The sequence below is a fragment of the Pseudophryne corroboree genome, chromosome 7, assembly GCF_028390025.1.
Source record: "Pseudophryne corroboree isolate aPseCor3 chromosome 7, aPseCor3.hap2, whole genome shotgun sequence".
Taxonomy (NCBI): Eukaryota; Metazoa; Chordata; class Amphibia; order Anura; family Myobatrachidae; genus Pseudophryne; species Pseudophryne corroboree.
The window spans coordinates 14,224,664-14,244,349 of NC_086450.1; the positions used below are offsets into that span (position 1 = coordinate 14,224,664).

General features: G+C 43.2%; 1 protein-coding gene across 1 annotated transcript; it reads right to left on the reverse strand.

Annotated features, from left to right (window-relative positions):
* Positions 1–17,711: 17,711 nt before the first annotated feature.
* On the reverse strand, positions 17,712–18,695 carry LOC134943255 (olfactory receptor 5AR1-like; the record flags this gene model as incomplete). The annotated part of the gene is made up of 1 exon (XM_063932199.1): positions 17,712–18,695. A coding segment is annotated over one exon (939 nt), but the record flags the coding sequence as incomplete, so codon positions are not given.
* Positions 18,696–19,686: the final 991 nt, after the last annotated feature.

Genomic DNA, 19,686 nt, shown 5'->3' on the forward strand with positions numbered 1-19,686 from the left:
TTGCCATGACGACGTGGCAGCACAGGGCAGGGGACCCTAACAAACTATCTCTCGCAACCTACTGTTTAACATGGGAGAACAATTTTAAATGTAAAGTTAGAGGGGAAAGCCTTTTGGCAATATGCTTACTTCCACCCATTATATAAGGTTTATATTCAGTCTCCAAGTGATACATCAGAACTTACTTATTATTGATGAAGATGTGACCTGGCACATGGAAATAATCAGGAAGATGACCTGTATGTTATGTTCCACAAGTCTGAAAAGGCAAGTATTAGCATGGCCCACACTTTTTTGGGGGAGAAACCTTGACCAAATACTAAATTGACTGCCATTATTTCTCTTACGTTCTAGAAGATACTGGGAATCCAATTAGTACCATGGGGTATAGACGGGTCCACTATGAGCCATGGGCACTTTAAGAATTTGATAGTGTGGGTTGGTACCCCCCTCTATGCCCCTCCTAACAGACTCAGTTTAGAAAATGTGCCCGGAGGAGCCGGTCACTCTTATTTATGGAAGCTCCTGAAGAGTTTTCTGCATTTATTTTATATGTTTATTTTCAGGCAGGACTTGATGACACCAGCCTTCATGTTTCATGGGACTTAAGGGGGAATGGCCCATCCTCTTGAAGGTTAATGGTCCCATTCCCTGCTGACAGGACACTGAGCTCCTGAGGGAACTATTCGTAAGCTCCACCACTGCGAGCATACATTCCCACAGCACGTCGCCACCCCTAACATAGCCAGAAGAATGAAGAGTGGTGAGTACTGAGCGGGTGTCCCGGTTAGCGGGGCGCCGACCATTATGGTTGTCGCGATCCGGGTATCTGGACGCCATTACTTGCCTTTCAGATGTCTCCTGAGGCTGGCTCAGCGTTCCATCTGTGTCCACATTCTGCATATCCCTCCTGTCACGCTGAGACGCTGTCACAGCGGCGCCATGTTTGAATCCTGCATAGCGTCTCCTGTCCTCTGCAGCCAGCGCCGCCATTACTGTTATGTTTCCACATGGTTCCCAAACCAGTTTTCCCTCCAAGTTCTAACATGGGCGCAGACATGTTGGATTCAATCACATGCTTCAGTTCCTCCAATCCACTGGCTGGAAATATGCATAATTACCCAGCCAATACCTGCATTGCTGCAGGTATAAGTATCCTGTGCCTGGGCCAGGAAGTGGTCAGTGCTTTGTTTGTCATACCTTGTTCCAGTCTCTCTCTCCTGTGGTTGTTTTTCCAGGTTCCAGCTCCTGTCTCCAGCATCCACTAAGAGACCCGCACCTGCCTACCATCCTGCGGTGCAGCCTGACTCTGCAGTCCTCCGTGGCTGATCCAGCTTCCAGCTATTAACCCATCTGCTTCCAGAAGCCTGCTTCCAGCAGATTCCAGTATCTTTAAAGGGCCGGTGTTGTTTCAGCGGATTCCTATTTATCTGCAGTATCCACTACCACCGGTAACCATCCTTTAACTCCTCTGTTTCCACGCTCCCTAGCATCTTACAATATTCACTCTGTGTTTTATCACCTGGCTGGTTCTATCCAGCAAATACAACAGCTGATTCAAGTTACCAGCTTCATCTATTTCATCTACTGGCATGTTCCTTGGTTATCTGCACTACTACAGCCAGGCCTAGTAAGGTTTTTCCATCAAGGACTTTAACAGCTGTTCTTAACCTACCATTGCCCTGTTACACCTTCCATGGTCAAAGTGTTCCAGGAATATTATTTATTGCCACTGTCATCATTTGCTGTCTGTTGTTACAGAGTTTGTCAATAAACTTTTAATTTACTTTTACCTGGTTGTCTTGGTCACACCTTCGGGTTTCCTTTTAACACTTACATGTCCAGGGGTCTGATTAAACCTCCCCGGTTTAAGTTCCTCTCAGCCCCTACAACTGAGGCTTCCTCCTGTCAGCTAAAACCCTCAGTTGTGACAGTAAGCACTGACCCTATGAATCCAGCCGGAGACCAGGATCAAATGGCTAGGCCGATGCAAGAACTGGCATTCCGACTTGAACATCAGGAGGCTGCACAAGGCCATATCATCTGCTGTCTCCAGGATCTCTCTACGCGGCTGGATGGGATTCAAACTACCCTCTGTGAACCTGACACGTCCGGTGCGTCCACCACAGTGACACCAGCTGTAACCCCACCCACCTTGCCCATTTCCATTCCACGTCTTCATCTTCCAACGCCAGCAAAATTTGACGTATCTCCAAGGTTCTGCAGGGGATTTCTCAACCAATGCGAAATCCATTTTGAGCTTCAACCTGGCAATTTCCCCAGTGACCGTACTAAAATTGCCTATATCATCTCCCTTCTCAGCAGCTCAGCCCTTGACTGGGCATCACCTTTATGGGAGAAGTCTGGTCCCCTGCTGTCCTCCTATTCTGACTTTGTGACAACATACAGGCGCATCTTCGATGAGCCAGGCCGGGTAACCTCTGCATCATCTGAGATTCTCCGTTTACGCCAGGGAACACATACTGTTGGACAGTATCTAATACAGTTCCAAATCCTGGCATCCGAACTGGCATGGAACGACGAGGCCCTGTATGCTGCATTCTGGGATGGCTTATCTGAGCGCATCAAGGATGCTACCAGAGACTTGCCCTCTAAATTGGATGAGCTAATTTCATTATGCACGAAGGTTGATCTACGGTTCAGCGAAAGAGCAATTGAGCGAGGAAGGTCATCCACTCCAAAATCTTCTGCTCCTCCTCCTCGTCAACCGTCTCTGTCCGAAGCTGAGCCCATGCAAATTGGTCGTTCCCGTCTATTCCCTGCTGAGCGCCGAAGACGTCTTTCTGAGTTCCTCTGTCTCTACTGTGCAGCTCCGTCTCACGCAATCAATGCTTGTCCCAAACGTCCTGGACTTCATGTCCTAGCTCGCCAAGGAGATGGCCGGCTAGGAGTAATGCTCTCCTCTCCATCTCCTCGTGATTGTAATCTCCCAGTCTCGCTTCAAATTGCTCAACGTTACAGGATTGTCATTGCCCTCCTTGATTCCGGAGCAGCTGGGAATTTCATAACCGAAGCTTATGTTAAACGGTAGTCCCTACCCACCGAGTGACTTTCCTCGTCCATCTCCTTGACTGCCATGGATGGCAGCAAGATATTTGATGCAGTTATTTCTCTAAGGACTCTACCAGTTTGTCTGAGAGTGGGAGTTCTTCATGCAGAATTTATTTCCTTCCTAGTGATTCCAAGAGCCACACATCCAGTGGTTTTGGGCCTTCCATGGCTCCGCCTCCATAATCCATCGATTGACTGGACGACTATGCAGATACTAGCATGGGGTCCCTCCTGTGCTGAGACCTGTTTGTCCAAAGGGCTTCCTGTTTGTTCTTCTTTCCCCAGGTCGTCTGATGTTCCACCTCCTCCATATCAAGACTACATGGACGTGTTCAGTAAAGCTTCTGCTGATATCCTTCCTCCTCATAGAGAATGGGACTGCCCAATTGATCTCATTCCAGTGAAGGTTCCACCTCGAGGCCTAACTTATCCGTTGTCTCTGCCTGAGACGCACTCCATGGAGGAGTACATCAAAGAGAACCTAGCGAAGGGTTTTATCCGACTTTCTTCTTCTCCAGCTGGCGCAGGCTTCTTCTTCGTTAAGAAGAAAGATGGTGGTCTGCGGCCGTGCATCCACTACAGAGGTCTGAACGACATTACCGTCAAGAACCGGTATCCTTTACCCTTGATTACAGAGCTCTTCGATAGAGTCAGCGTAGCAACCATCTTTACAAAGTTGGATTTGAGGGGTGCCTACAATCTCATCCGGATCCGTGAGGGTGACAAGTGGAAGACCGCCTTTAACACCCGTGATGGACATTATGAGTACCTAGTCATGCCCTTCGGATTGAGCAATGCTCCAGCTGTCTTCCAGCATTTTGTCAATGAGATTTTAAGAGACATCTTATACCGCCATGTCGTGGTATATCTAGATGATATCCTCATCTTTGCCAATAATCTAGAGGAATATCGTTTTTGGGTAAAGGAGGTTTTGTCCCGTCTTCGTGTCAATCATCTCTATTGCAAATTGGAGAAATGTGTTTTTGAAGTTAAATCCATTCCGTTTCTAGGTTACATTGTGTCCGGTTCCGGACTAGAGATGGATCCTGAGAAACTACAAGCAATCCAGAATTGGCCGATACCATTAACCCTCAAAGGGGTCCAGAGGTTCTTAGGGTTTGCCAATTATTACAGAAAGTTTATACGAGACTTTTCCACCATTGTGGCGCCTATCACTGTATTAACCAAAAAGGGTGCTAACCCGTCCAAGTGGTCTGAAGAAGCTACGCAAGCTTTTCATCTTTTAAAGCAAAGTTTCACCTCTGCACCAGTTCCGAAACAGCCCGACATCGACTCTCCTTTCATCTTAGAGGTAGATGCCTCCTCCGTTGGAGTAGGAACGGTGTTATCCCAGAGGGCTAAAGATGGCCATCTACATCCTTGCAGTTTCTTCTCCCAGAAGTTCTCCCCAGCTGAGCGCAACTATGCCATTGGCGACCAGGAGTTGCTATCCATCAAGCTCGCTCTAGAGGAGTGGAGGTATCTGCTGGAGGGAGCTTCTCATTCAATCACTATACTTACTGACCACAAGAATCTTCTATACCTGAAAGGCGCACAATGTCTTAACCCTCATCAGGCCAGATGGGCACTTTTCTTTTCCAGGTTCAACTTTAAACTCCAGTTCTGTCCGGGTTCTCAGAATCGCAAGGCCGATGCCCTTTCCCGCTCATGGGAGCAAGAAAATGAGTCGGAATCTGCGGACAAGCATCCTATTATTAATCCGTTGGCATTCTCCATGGTAGGGATGGACTCTACGCCTCCACCAGGGAAAAGTTTTGTGAAGCCGGTGTTAAGAAAGAAGTTCATGCATTGGGCTCTTGCTTCCCATTTTGCCGGACATACAGGCATTCAGAAAACCCTTGAATTTATTTCTAGGTCCTACTGGTGGCCAACTCTGAAGAATGACGTCAAGGAGTTTATTGCTTCTTGCCCGAAGTGTGCCCAACACAAAGTCTCCCATCAGTCGCCTGCAGGGCAATTGGTTCCCTTATCTGTTCCCCGTCGACCGTGGACCCATTTGTCGATGGACTTTGTTACAGACCTGCCTATATGCAGCAAGTTTAATACCATCTGGGTGGTAGTTGACCGGTTCACCAAGATGGCACATTTCATACCCCTCACCGGTCTTCCCTCAGCTTCCAAGTTGGCTCAAGTGTTTATCCAAGAGATCTTCTGACTTCACGGTCTTCCTGAAGAGATCATCTCCGATCATGGAGTACAATTCGAAGCCAAATTTTGTCGAAGTTTGTGTCAAGCCCTCCAAGTCAAGTTAAAGTTTTCTACAGCTTACCATCCTCAGACCATTGGTCAGACCGAGAGGGTGAATCAGGATTTGGAGGCCTTCCTCCGCATTTATGTGTCTTCCTCCCAAGATGACTGGGTTCAACTCCTTCCTTGGGCTGAGTTTAGCCACAACAATCAATACCATTCCTCATCTTCTTCAACACCACCCTAAAGTTCCAGAATTCCAACCGCTTCCAGCAACTTCTGTTCCAGCAGTGGATGTCACCTTGCGTCAGTTTCCAAATAACTGGAAGAATGTCCGCGCGGCCCTGCTTAAAGCCTCATTCAGGTACAAGAAGTTTGCCGATAGGAAGCGTAGAGCAGTTCCTGCTCTCAAGGTGGGTGATCGTGTATGGTTGTCCACGAAGAATTTGAGGTTGAGAGTTCCCAGCATGAAATTTGCACCTCGTTTCATCGGTCCTTTTAAAATTGAACAAGTCATCAATCCCGTTGCTTACAGACTCCAGTTACCTCCCTTCTTGTAAATACCCAGGACATTCCATGTTTCCCTGTTGAAACCGCTGATCCTGAATCGGTTTCATTCTGCACTTCCTCCAGCTGCTAAAGTTCAGACTCAACGGGGAGTCGAGTATGAGGTGGCCAAGATTCTGGACTCAAGTTTCCGTTACGGTCAGTTGCAGTATCTTATTGACTGGAAGGGCTATGGTCCTGAAGAACGCTCTTGGACCAATGCCTCAAATGTCCATGCTCCTGTCTTGGTCCAGAATTTCCACTCGAAGTTTCCTCTAAAGCCTAAGAAGTGTCCTGGGGCCACTCCTAAAGGGGGGGGGGGGGGGGGCTGTCACGATCCGAGTATCTGGACGCCATTACTTGCCTTTCAGATGTCTCCTGAGGCTGGCTCAGCGTTCCAAGGCTGGATCTCATCTGTGTCCACATTCTGTATGTCCCTCCGGTCACGCTGAGACGCTGTCACAGCGGCGCCATGTTTGAATCCTGCATGGTGTCTCCTGTCCTCTGCAGCCGGCGCCGCCATTACTGTTATGTTTCCACATGGTTCCCAAACCAGTTTTCCCTCCAAGTTCTAACATGGGCGCAGCCATGTTGGATCCAATCACATGCTTCAGTTTCTCCAATCCACTGCCTGGAAATATGCATAATTGCCCAGCCAATACCTGCATTGCTGCAGGTATAAGTATCCTGTGCCTGGGCCAGGAAGTGGTCAGTGCTTTGTTTGTCATACTTTGTTCCAGTCTCTCTCTCCTGTGGTTGTTTTTCCAGGTTCCAGCTCCTGTCTCCAGCATCCACTAAGAGATCCGCACCAGCCTACCATCCTGCAGTGCAGCCTGACTCTGCAGTCCTCCGTGGCTGATCCAGCTTCCAGCTATTAACCCATCTGCTTCCAGAAGCCTGCTTCCAGCAGATTCCGGTATCCTTAAAGTGCTGGTGTTGTTCCAGTGGATTCCTACTTATCAGCAGTATCCGTTACCACCGGTAACCATCCTTCAACTCTTCTGTTTCCACGCTCCCTAGCATCTTACAATATTCACTCCGTGTTTTATCACCTGGCTGATCCCATTCAGCATCCATTCCGTGTCTTACCACCTGGCTGGTTCTATCCAGCAAATACAACAGCTGATTCAAGTTACCAGCTTCATCTATTTCATCTACTGGCATGTTCCTTGGTTATCTGCACTACTACAGCCAGGCCTGGTAAGGTTTTTCAATCAAGGACTTTAACAGCTGTTCTTAACCTACCAGTGCCCTGTTACACCTTCCATGGTCAAAGTGTTCCAGGAATATTATTTATTGCCACTGTCATCATTTGCTGTCTGTTGTTACACGGAGTTTGTCAATAAACTTTTAATTTACTTTTACCTGGTTGTCAGGGTCACACCTTCAGGTTTCCTTTTAACATTTACATGTCCAGGGGTCTGATTAAACCTCCCTGGTTTAAGTTCCTCTCAGTCCCTACAACTAAGGCTTCCTCCTGTCAGCTAAAACCCTCAGTTGTGACAATGGTGGCACAAGGGTACGGAGATGCACGGCTCCTCAATGGGGCAGAATGTGTCTCCGGACACAGGAAACATCTGCATCTCTGTACACTGTACACTATACCCTGACTGGCAAACACAACCTTAAAATGGTTCTGCTCCATTTTAAGCACAAAAATGATCTCATCCAGTATAAAAAAAGCAGGAAGACCGTGCACCATTGAAGGGATGGGCTTCACTATGAGAGGATCCAGCAGCTCACGCGAACCATTTTTCCTCTGCAGTGGACACAGATGATGACTGAGGGATGCGCAGCTCCTCTGGTGTGACTCCAAATTACCTCAGCAGTACCAGGGGGTCATAGCAGAGGGGGAGTATCTATTAGTGTACTAAGTCCCCTTTCAGGGTACTTGGTCTGCGATCCAGCTAAGCTTGGCATTAGCAGTGAGGGCACGCTGGGGGCTGGCTCCAACAACTCTGTGTCTCCCTGAAGGGCTCTTTGTGGGTTAATTGTGTTTGTGTGCTGTCACATTTATGTTATGTCAGGCCTGACATTTATATTATGTCAGGCAAAAAGTGCATTTCATGTACAGCGGAGTGTATTTCTTCACCAGGGGGGCCACTACTGACTACCAGGGCAGTTCACCTTGCCAGAATAGCAGGGCTGAACCTGAGTGGGTTAACTCTCTTAAAGAAATGATCTTCACTCTTTCTACAAAATATTGCCACAATGAGAAAGAGCTGCAATACTTAAAATAGACTGTGGATGAGTTTATGAACAGAGACTCAGTCCCCAAAACAGTGTCTCAATCCCCTCCCATTTTTCCGCAAAAGTGATCTCTGGCCCATATACTGCAGTCTGACTCTGACGCTGACAGGTCAGACATGGAGGAGGGTTAGGTGGATTTGGAGGGGGGATGCAGCTCTGTCACAGGGAATAGAGGCTCTTATAGAGGCTATCAGAGATGTTCTGCATATTCCTGATAAGGTGTCCGAGTAGTGTGAGGAATCTTATTTTAATGTAAAAAAGAAGTCCTCAGTCACTATTCCTGCCTCAAAGTAATTAAATACCCTGCTTGAAGATCCATGGGTTAATCATGATAAGAAATTTCAAATCCCTTAAAGGTTGCTCTCATCTTTTCCTTTTCCTTTGGAAGATAGGAAAAAATGGGAAAATCCACCCATAGTGGACGCATCAGTCTCTAGGCTATCACGAAATATTGTATTGCCTGTCCCTGGTGCAGCCTCCCTAAAAGACACGGCTGATCATAAAATTGAGACTACACTCAAATTATTGTACACAGCTGCTGTGGTGGCCCAAAGACCCACTATTGCATGTGCATGGATTACAAAAGCAATTGCTAATTGGTCAGGTAACCTAATTGAGGGGTCAGATTTTTTTGCCTAAGGGGATGTTGTTTTACTCCTGCAGCATATACAGGACTCTACGAACTTTATGGTGGAGGCCATAAAAGAAATAGGCTTGCGTAACGCATGCACCACCGCTATGGCAGTGTCAGATGCTTGTGGCTATGCCAGTGGACTGCTGACACAGACTCCAGGAAATATGTGGCCTTGTTTGGAGATGAACTAGACAAATGGATCTCCAAAGCTACTGCAGGTAAGTCTATGTATCTTCCTTCTGCAGCCCCCCTAACCAAGAAGACTTATTCAGCTTCTAACTTGCAGTCCTATCGGATGGCCAAGTTCAAAGGCAAGTCCAGAGGTGCTTCTATGTCCTTCAGCGGTGCAAGAGGTAAACCATGCAAACCAGCAAATGCAGTCACTCAGGAACAGAGCTCATGGTCTGCTACCTCAAAGCCTTCAGCATGACGGTGGAGTGCAATGCCTGGAAGGCTGTTAGGTGGGAGCCCGACTACAATTCTTCAGTCAGATCTGGTCAAGTTCGTGCCAGGATGCCTGGGTCATGGATCTTATTTCCCAGGGCTACAGACTGGAGTTCCAAGAGCTCCCACCTCATAGATTCTTCAAATCAGGCTTACCAGTTTCACAAGAGGCAAGTATAACTTTACAGCAGCCATCAAAAAACTGGTACATACCCAAGTCATTGTTCTAGTTCCCCCTCATCTGCAAAACATGGGTGGTGCTATTCCAACCTGTTTGTAGTACTGAAGTTGTTGAACCCGTACTTACGAGTGTTCAAATTCAAGATGGAGTCTATGAGAGGAGGGGGAATTCCTAGTGTCTCTGGATATCAAGAATGTATACCTTCACATTCCAATCTGACCACCTCATCAGGCATCAGAATCAGAATCAGCTTTATTGGCCAGGTGTACTCACGTACACTAGGAATTATTTGTGGTACAATGTATCGCCATGCAGCAACATGAAGGGGGAATACATAGCATACGAAGGGGGAAGAACATAGCATACATTACACACATTACACGTATGAGTTTATACTGCACATTGCAACTGTACAATAGACTCAACATGAGTTTGCACTGCAGGACTGTCACTACCAGTTCCAGGCCTTGCCATTTGGTGTCTCCATGGCACCGAGGGTATTCACCAAGGTGATGGCAGAGATGATGTTTCTACTCCGCAAACAGGGAGTGAACATAATTCTGTACCTTGACAATCTCCTGATAAAAGCACCGTACAGGGAAAGGTTTCTGGACAGCATTGGTCTCTCAACCAAACTACTCCAGGACCACAGGTGGATTCTGAACCTTCCGAAAACACAACTGGAGCCAATACAGAGGCTACCATTCCTGGGAATGATACTGGACACAGAGTCGCAGAAAGTGTTCCTTCAATTGGAAAAGGCATTGATAATCCAGTCGATGGTTCAGGATGTCCTGAATCCAACCTGGATATCGGTGCATCTATGTATTTGCCTTCTGGGGAAAATGGTGGCCGCTTACGAGGTGCTTCAATATGGAAAATTTCATGCAAGACTCTTATAGCTCGATCTGTTGGACAAATGGCACGGATCACATATTCACATGCGCCAGAGGTCCGTCTTTTCACCAAAAGCCAGGGTCTCCCTTCCGTGGTGGCTACAGACTTCTCACCTTGTCGTGGGTCACAGGTTCGGAATTCGGAACTGGATTCTGTTAACCACAGATGCAAGCCTTAGAGGTTGGGGAGCAGTCACCCAGGGGGTGCAGTTTCAAGGAAGATGGTCAAGTCAGGAAGTCATCCTTTCAATTAGCACCTGAATGAGGAGGGGGCAACAGTGCTGGGAGGAAGGATGGTTAGAATGTTGTAGGAGATTTTAAACTAGGTGACTGGGGGGAGGGTTTTAGCAAGAAATTACGGATCATTCAGTAAGAATAGCAGGGGTGGTGTTAGTGAACAAAATGGGATGGAGTAGGGGAGGAATAGAGGAGATGGCAAGGGTAGTAATATGGGAATTAAAAAGGGTTTAAGAATAACAGTATCCAATGACGATAACGGGTCATCTTTACAGCATAATAATTATGATTTCCCTACCATAAGGGGAAATACATATCTCAATTGTTCAGTATGTATGTAAATGCTAGAAGCCTTACAGGTAAAAAGGGGGAACTAGAAATCATAGCAGCAAGCAGGGAATTTAGGCATTACTGAAACATGGTGGGACGAATCTCACGATTGGGCAGTCAATCTAGAGGGTTACACACTGTACAGGAGAGACCGACAAAGTATACAGGGTGGAGGGGTATGTCTTTACGTAAAGCCATTTCTGAAACCTGTTATATGGGAAGATATTCAAGAAGGGACTGTAAATGGGGTTATGCTACAGGCTGTCTGGTATTAATGTGTCTGACAAGAAATTGTTACTGAACCAAATTGAAAGAGCAGCAGGAGTAGGAGACATAGTAGTGATGGGAGACTTTAGCTATCCCGAGATAAATTGGAAAATTAATTCATGTGATACTGCTAGGGGCAATATGTTTTTAAACACGCTAAATGATAATTACTTAGTTCAATTAATCGAGGAACCAACAAGGTACAATGCAATATTAGACCTGGTGTTAACTAACAATGGGGAATTGGTATCAAATATTGAAGTAGGAGAGCCCATAGGTAACAGCAACCACAATATGGTCACATTCTATATCAGTTTTCATAAGCAGTCCTATACTGGCTCAACTATGACTCTAAACTTTAGCAAAGCTAACTTTGACATGATGAAGGAAGCGTTAAGGGACATTGAATGCGAAATTCTGTTTCAAGGAAAAAATACTACAGAGAAATGAGATGTATTAAAATCATAGCTAATTAATAATACTATTACATTTATTCCCACCAGCAGCAAAAAAAAAAAAAAAAAAAAGGAATAAAAATCCCAAACCAATGTGGTTTAACAAAAATATAAAGGAATTAATGGACAAAAAAAGAAGAGCATTTAAAAAATACAAATCTGAGGGGGATGCAGAGTAATTTCAACACTGTAAGGACTGTAACAAAATATGTAAAAGAATAAGAGCGGCTAAAGTAGAAACTGAAAAACTAGTAGCAAAGGAAAGCAAAGCGAATCCCAAACATTTTTAAGCAAATCAAAATCAAGAGACTAAAGAAGGAGAGTATAGGCCCTTTATAGGACAAAGGGGAGTCTTGATCAAAAATGATAATGACATAGCAAACAAACTAAACAAGTTTTTTTAATGGTATTTACCAGAGAGGACCAAATGCTGGGTCTAACACAAAATCTCAACAAAGATAATGTCCCACTGCTAAATGCTTATCTGTGGAGGTAGTCTGTGACCAATTTTAAAAGTTAAATTTAATAAGTTACCTGGACTCGATGGAATTCACCCGAGGGTTCTTATGGAGCTGCACGCTGAACTAGCAAAACCTCTATTTATGATCTTTATAGATTCAGTTAAATCGGGTATGTTTCCCAAAGACTGGCATATAGCAGAGGTAGTGCCAATATTTAAAAAGGGGAGAAAAGCTGAACCAGGTAATTATAGACCAGTTAGTCTTACATCTATAGTGGGGAAAGTATTGGAAGGTATTCTAAGGGACAGTAATCAAAAGTTCCTTGAAGCAAATAAAGTCATTAAAAGGAACCAACATATATTTGTGAAGGACAGATCATGTCAGACCAACTTACTTGGCTTTTATGAAACAGTAAGTGCGAAGCTGGATCAGGGTAAGGATGTGGACACAATCTTTTTAGACTTTCGACACTGTTCCACACATGGGTCTTATCTACAAGCTACAAGAAATAGGGCTAGGGAGCACAATATGCAGTTGGGTCAGTAATTGGTTAGATAATAGGGAGCAGCCTGTTGTGGTCAATGGATCATTTTCAAAGTGGACTAAAGTACTAAGTGGTGTGCCACAAGGGTCTGTACTTGAAAACTTTTGTTCAACATTTTCATTAATGACAGTAGGTCTAGAGAGCATGGTTTCAATTTTCACAGACGATACCAACTTGTGTAAGGTTATAAATATGGAGGGGGATGCTGAGTCTCTTCAGAATGACAACTAAACTGGAAGCATGGGCAGCAAAATGGAGAATGATATTCAACACAGACAAGTGTAAGGTAATGCACTGTGGAGGAAAAAGACTTAGGGGTTCACATAAATAACAAATTAAGCAGCAGTACCCAAAGTAGGAGTGCAGAAAAGAAGGCTAATAAGATATTAGCATGCATAAAACGTGGAATTGATGCAAGGGACGAGAGTATATTACTCCCATTATATAAATCACTAGTGAGGCCTCATCATGAATACTGTGTGCAATTTTGGGAACCATATTACAAAAAGGATATCCTGGAGCTAGAAAAGGTTCAGAGGCGGGCAACCAAACTAATCAAGGGCATGGAGATGCTGGAATACGAGGAAAGGCTTGCAAGGCTAGGCATGTTTACATTGGAAAAGAGGAGACTAAGAGGGGACATGATCAACATCTACAAATATATAAGGGGTCAATACACAGAACTTGGGAGGGACCTGTTTTCTATAAGATCAGCACAGAGGACACGTGGTCACTCGCTTAGGTTAGAGGAGAGGAATTTCCGCACATTGAGGCAAAAATGTTTTTTCACAGTAAGGACAATATGTGTTTGGAATTCCCTGCCTGAGAGAGTAGTAACTGCAGACTCAGTCAACACCTTTAAGAATGGGTTAAATAAATTCCTATTGGATAAAGATATTCAGGATTATGGTGTGTAGGCACGCATTATAGTTAATATAACGAGTCCGAACATAATAATATATAGTCCTATGATAAGACTGCATAGAAGACCACAAATAGGTTGAACTCGATGGACAATTGTCTTTTTTCAACCTTAGTTACTATATTACTATGTTACTATGTAACATTCTGGAACTCAGGGCCATATACAATGCCCTTCTGCAGGCCTCACGTCTTCTTCAAGATCGGGCCATTCAGGTCCAGTCAGACAATGTGACAGCGGTGACATGCATAAACCAATAGGGTGGAACAAAAAGCAGTGCAGGAGCTGTCAAGAATTCTCCTCTGGGCAGAAAAAAATGCTGTGGCATTGTCAGCGGTCCTAATTCTAGAATTAGACATCTGGGAAGCAGACTTACTCAGCAGACACAACCTGCACCCTGGGGAGTGGGGCCTTCACACGGAAGTGTTCAGGTGCTAGACACATCAATGGGGATATCCACAGATCGACATGATGCCTCTCATCTCAACAAGTAGCTCATGCAGTATTGTTCCAGGTCGAGAGACCCACACGCTGTGGTGGAAGGCGCCCTGACAACTCCATGGGTCTATCAGATGGTGTATGTGTTTCTAAACCCAATAATTATAAAGATAATAAAAAGGGAAAAGGTTCAGGCAATACTCATTGCTCCAGACTGGTGAAGAAGGGCCTGGTATGTGGACCTTCTGGAGATGCTCCTTGGAGATCTGTGGCCTCTACCTCTTCGCGAAGATTTTCAGCAACAGGGCCTGTTTGTCTATCAGGACTTACCGTGGCTACGTTTGATGGCATGGAAGTTGAATGACTGATTCTAGCCAGGAAAGGCATCCCTAACAGGGTTTTACCAACTATTATCCAAGTCAAGAAGGTGGTAACGTCTAAGCATTACAATCATATTTGGAAGAAATATGTCTCTTGGTGTGAGAGCAGAAATGATTCTGCAGTGAAATTTCATCTGGGACATTTGGTTTCTTTTTCTGCAGGCAGATGTGGATCTGGGTCTATGCATGGGCTCCATAAAAGTCCAGATTTTGGCCTTGTACATTTTCTTTCAAAGATAATTCGCTTCTTTCCCTGAGGTCCAGACTTTCTTGAAAGGTGTTCTGCACATCCAACCTCCCATTGTGCCTCCCACAGCACTTTGGGATCTCAATGTGGTGCTGCAGTTTCTCCAATCGGACTGGTTTGAACCATTACAGGAGGTGGACGTAAAATATCTTATGTGGAAGACCATCACACTGTTGGCCTTGGCTTTAGCAAGACATGTGTCGGAGCTGGGGGATTTGTCTCACAAAAGTTCCTATTTAATTCTCCATGAGGACAGAGCTGAACTCAGAACTCACCAGCAAATTCTTCCTAAAGTGGTGTATGCGTTTCACATCAACCAACCTATTGTGGTTACGGTTGTTACCGACACCTCTGATAGATCCTAAGTCTTTAGATGTTGTGAGGGCTCTGAAGGTGTATGTGAAGTGAACAACTCGTCACAGAAAATCAAACTCACTGTTTGCTTTTTATGATCCCAATAAAATTGGCTTTTCTGCTTCAAAGCAGACAATTGCACTCTGGATCAGGCTTACTATCCAGCATGCTTATTCCACGGCAGGTTTGCCATGTCCAAAATCTGTACAGGCCCACTCTACTAGGTCAGTGGGTTCTTCCTCGGCGGATGCCCTGGGTGTCTCAGCTTTACATCTCTGCCGAGCAAGTTCTACAAGTTCGAAACTTTGACCAATCTGAAGGAATCAGTTCTGCAGGAAACTCAGCACTCTCCCACCCAATTTTGGAGCTTTGAAACATCTCCATGGTACTAAATGGAACCCCAGTATCCTCTAGGACGAAAGAGAAAATTGGATTTTAATTACCTACCAATAAATCCTTTTCTCGTAGTCCGTATTGCAGGCTTTTTCAACCATTGTGCTGCGACCAGTTGCAAGGTGTGCCGTAGAGCCAGAGCAGCTTCCTGCACCATCAGAGTGAACTGTTGGCCTGGGCTCTTCTTAGAGGATCAGTATTGCTCCGGCCATGATGTATGCCTTGAAGACGCGGTGGTGTGATATCATAGGTCATGGCCGCCACGTCTCACCATCCAGCCAGCCCACCAACCTACATAAACATCTTCCAGTTCCTGCCTGCATACACAGCTATCCTTGCCCAGCCACATCCACACCTGCCCGACCGCCCACTGCTCAGTATTCGCAACACTCCACTATGAACAACCCCCGAGACTAAGGGACAGGGAGGAGGACAGCTGACCAGTAGGGGCTAATATTTGTTTTTTTTTCTCCTGTGGGGAACAATAGGATTTATGTGGGGAGAACAAGGATTTATGGGTGAACAATGTGAATAATTCATGTGGGGAGCAATGTGATTGTTTTTTCTGTGTAGGCCAATGTATGTGTGGATTTTATTTTACTATGAGGGCCAATGTGTGTCTTTTGCTTTTTTATGTGGGGAACTGATGGTGTGCCTTAGCAATTTTAAAATATTGTTCGGTGTGCCGCGAGTAAAAAAAGGTTGAAAATCACTGCCGTAGAGGATACTGGGCACCCGCCCGGTGCTTCATTTTTCGTGCCCTGTTACTTAGTTAAGTAATGTTGGTTCAGCCGTTCCTGCTCCTGTTTCAAGTTTGGTTAGCTTGGTTCTCCTCCTGTGTGTGCTGGTTCGGAATCTCACCACTATCCTTATCTATCCTTTTCTCAAAGTATGCCCATCTCCTCGGGCACAGTTTCCTAGACTGAATCTAGTAGCAGGGTCATAGAGGGAGGACCCAGCCTACACTATCAAATTCTTAATGTGCCCATGGCTCCTAGTGGACCTGGTTATACCCCATGGTACTAAATGGAACCCCAGTATGCTCGCAAATTATGAGAAAAGGATTTACTGGTAGGTAAATAAAATCTTATTTTTCACACACTTTTACTAAGGCATTTGACAATCACCACATAAATTACATTTGTAAATCTAAAGAATTTAACTTAGTTTTAGAAAAAAAACATTGAATTTATACAGTGAATGAGGGTTATTGATTGGAATATGCTATCCATGCATCATCTCTATGAGAAAGTGTTAAACAATGACATTATAAGTGATATATCCCAAATGGATCCATCTGCTGGCTTAGAAGAGTGGTAGGATCCTTATCTGAGTGTTGTGTGCTAATCCTTCATTCCCTCCTGTGCTAGCAACATCTACATCTTTAATGTCTTAAAACACTGAAGCAGAACCTCTGCAATTGTGTGATCAAAGAGGTCAGTACTGGTGTACTCTAAGAATTAGAGGAAACAGACTGTTGGGAAAAAACCAAGACCTCAGCTCATTAAGAGGAGGAGAAGGGGCAATGCAGATTTCCCTCTTAATATTAGTTCCACCAGAACTATTGCATGCTAACTGTATCTTCCTATGTTTCTTTACTTCTGACATTGAACTGTGACCTACTTATATTTTCTACAATACTGTAGCTCTCATTAATTTAAGGTATATGGGGAATTACATTGACAAAAGTTTAGAACAAAAATATTCAGTGCCCATCGTGATTAAGGCTGGCATTCTCTCATCACAATAAGCATTAATAATAAGAAAACCTCAAACCTTTACATATATTGTATAGGCAAATAAGGGTCATTAGGAAGAATAAGTGTTAGTTATATTTAAATTCTTACTATATTGTAGTTTTGGAAAACCTTTGCTCCATAAACATATATCCAAAGTACTTTATTTTCCTACTGCAACCAATGTTCAACCTGATGTCAGTTTTGCATCTTTAATATCAGACATAAATGTTGCATCAATTTACAGAGACTATAGGGGTATGTTTGATAAAAAGCAAGCAGAAACTTTGTCACCTCACCAAATGTATGATTGTCAGTTGTATTTGGTTGATTATTACTAACTTAAAATGTACACTGCCTTTTAACAAGCAGATTTGTTGGTACCTTTCCTGTAAAAGATGCTCCATTTTCGGTATCTGTTAAACCTGAGTTGCCACAAATAAGTAGAGTTCATTCTGTGTCCCATAATTCAAAGGTTAAGATGGCATCTTCTTCCACTCCAATGACTATCTGTCCAGATAAAATTCTTGGGAACCATTGGAAGATATGCATGTACTGTACCACATTTTATCCAATAACTTTGCTGTATATCAAATATATGTTAAATGTTATTTAATGTATACAATTTTTAGTCAACATTGAACTGGACAAAGGAGCAGAGTTAAAATGTTTTCAGGATAAGGCCAAATGGTTTGCAGAACTAATTCCAGGAGTCTCACCATCTATGAATGGTATTTTGTCATCTACTGTCCATATTACTATTAGCGGAACAGGTTTCCAATTCTAAATTTAAGAAAGGCTGCTTTTACATCATTATTCCTTAGTGCATAAATCATTGGGTTCACCATTGGCGTAACAATAAAATAAAAAATAGCAATTACTTTGTCTGTTCCTGGTAGAGAGCTTGACCTAGGTTTCATGTAGGCAGCCATAGCTGAGCCATAAAATATAGTCACAACCATCATGTGAGACCCGCAGGTGGAGAATGCTTTCTGCTGCCCAGATGAAGATGCTATTTTTAAGATACTTACAATGATTTGAACATAAGATGTTACAATAAATGTGATTGGTGCCATGAGAACAATCACACCAACAACAAAAATAATAAATTCCATAATCAAAATGTTTCCACAACCCAGTGATAATATTTCTGGCACTTCACACATAAAATGATTTATTTTATTGTTACCACAACGATCTACACTGAGTGTAAGTGACACATGGGGAATAGAGTGAAGAAACCCACACATCCATGTACCGATGGCTAGTCTGGCACAAACCTTCTTACTCATGATTGTAGTATAATGTAGTGGATAACATATAGCTACATAACGGTCATAAGCCATAATAACAAGCAGAACACACTCATTTTCCCCTAAGGAGAGAGAAATGTACATTTGTGTTGCACACTCAGCATAAGAGATAGTTTTGTTTACTGACATCAAATCTTTCAACATCCTCGGCACAGTGGAAGATGAGTAGCAGAGATCCAGAAATGAGAGGTTGCCAAGGAAGAAATACATAGGTGTGTGAAGGCTGACATCAGACAAGATTAGAGTAATGATGGAAATGTTCCCAATTAATGTGAACATATATACAAGCAGGAAGACAAAGAAAAGAAACACTTGTGTCCTGGGCTGACTGGAAAGTCCAAGAAGAATAAATTCCATTTTAACTGTGTTATTCATCCGAGGCATATCTTAAATTAAAATGAGAAATAGATATCTCAATGGATTGATAGCAGAAATTGTAGAGCATAAGTTATGTTATGTGTTTGTAAAAAAAGACACATTCCACTTCACATATATCTCCATTAGATTACAACAGATAAAATGCTTGCGAGTAAATAACACATTATATTGACTCAAACGTACAGTATACTAACAACATCTTGCTATAACATGTGTGAAAGTGAGAGTAACTATGATGCATTGAGCACATAGAATGTATGACATCACAATAAAGTAAATAACAGTGGGTAATCGATTATACTGTATACAAAAAAATCAAAGTTTATTTACAAATACTATCCAATAAATGTAAAAATATGTAAAAGGATATAAATTATAGTTTGATTTTATTGATTTTATAAAAAAAATGTGTCCCTAATTTATAGCTTGGTTACATGCTGTTGTAAGTAAATGACTCTCACCAGCTCTGGCATAATATCAATAAATGAACAATAAATATGAGAATATTGTAAGTGCATTATCTGTCAGTATTATTGTTTATGAATTTAGGATATCAAATATAATACAGATATTTAAATGTGGTTTGTTCCTATCTTATATCAAATAGAAGGAGAGTTTCTATAATAGCTGTTCCATATGAAATAGATTAGTAAAACAAAATATTAAAAAGTAAAGATTGGTGTTTACATAAGTACTATAAAGGTAAGAGTTAAATAATTGTTATAACACTTAGGAACAATGCATCTCGTTTATGACTTTTTTAGAATTTAGTGTAAGATAATTTTGCTTACAAATGGAGTAGCTATTGTAAACATAATATGTCAGGATAACAATGTTTAGTGGATAATTACTAAATGCATAAATAAAAAACAGGCTTTTCAAATGACTTGATTATTTTAAGGATGAGAGGAATCTTCCAAGTGTCATGTTGTTATTTGTAACTGTGAATTTAGCATTCTAATTGATCAGAGAAAATCTATTTGTACACATGAACAACTAT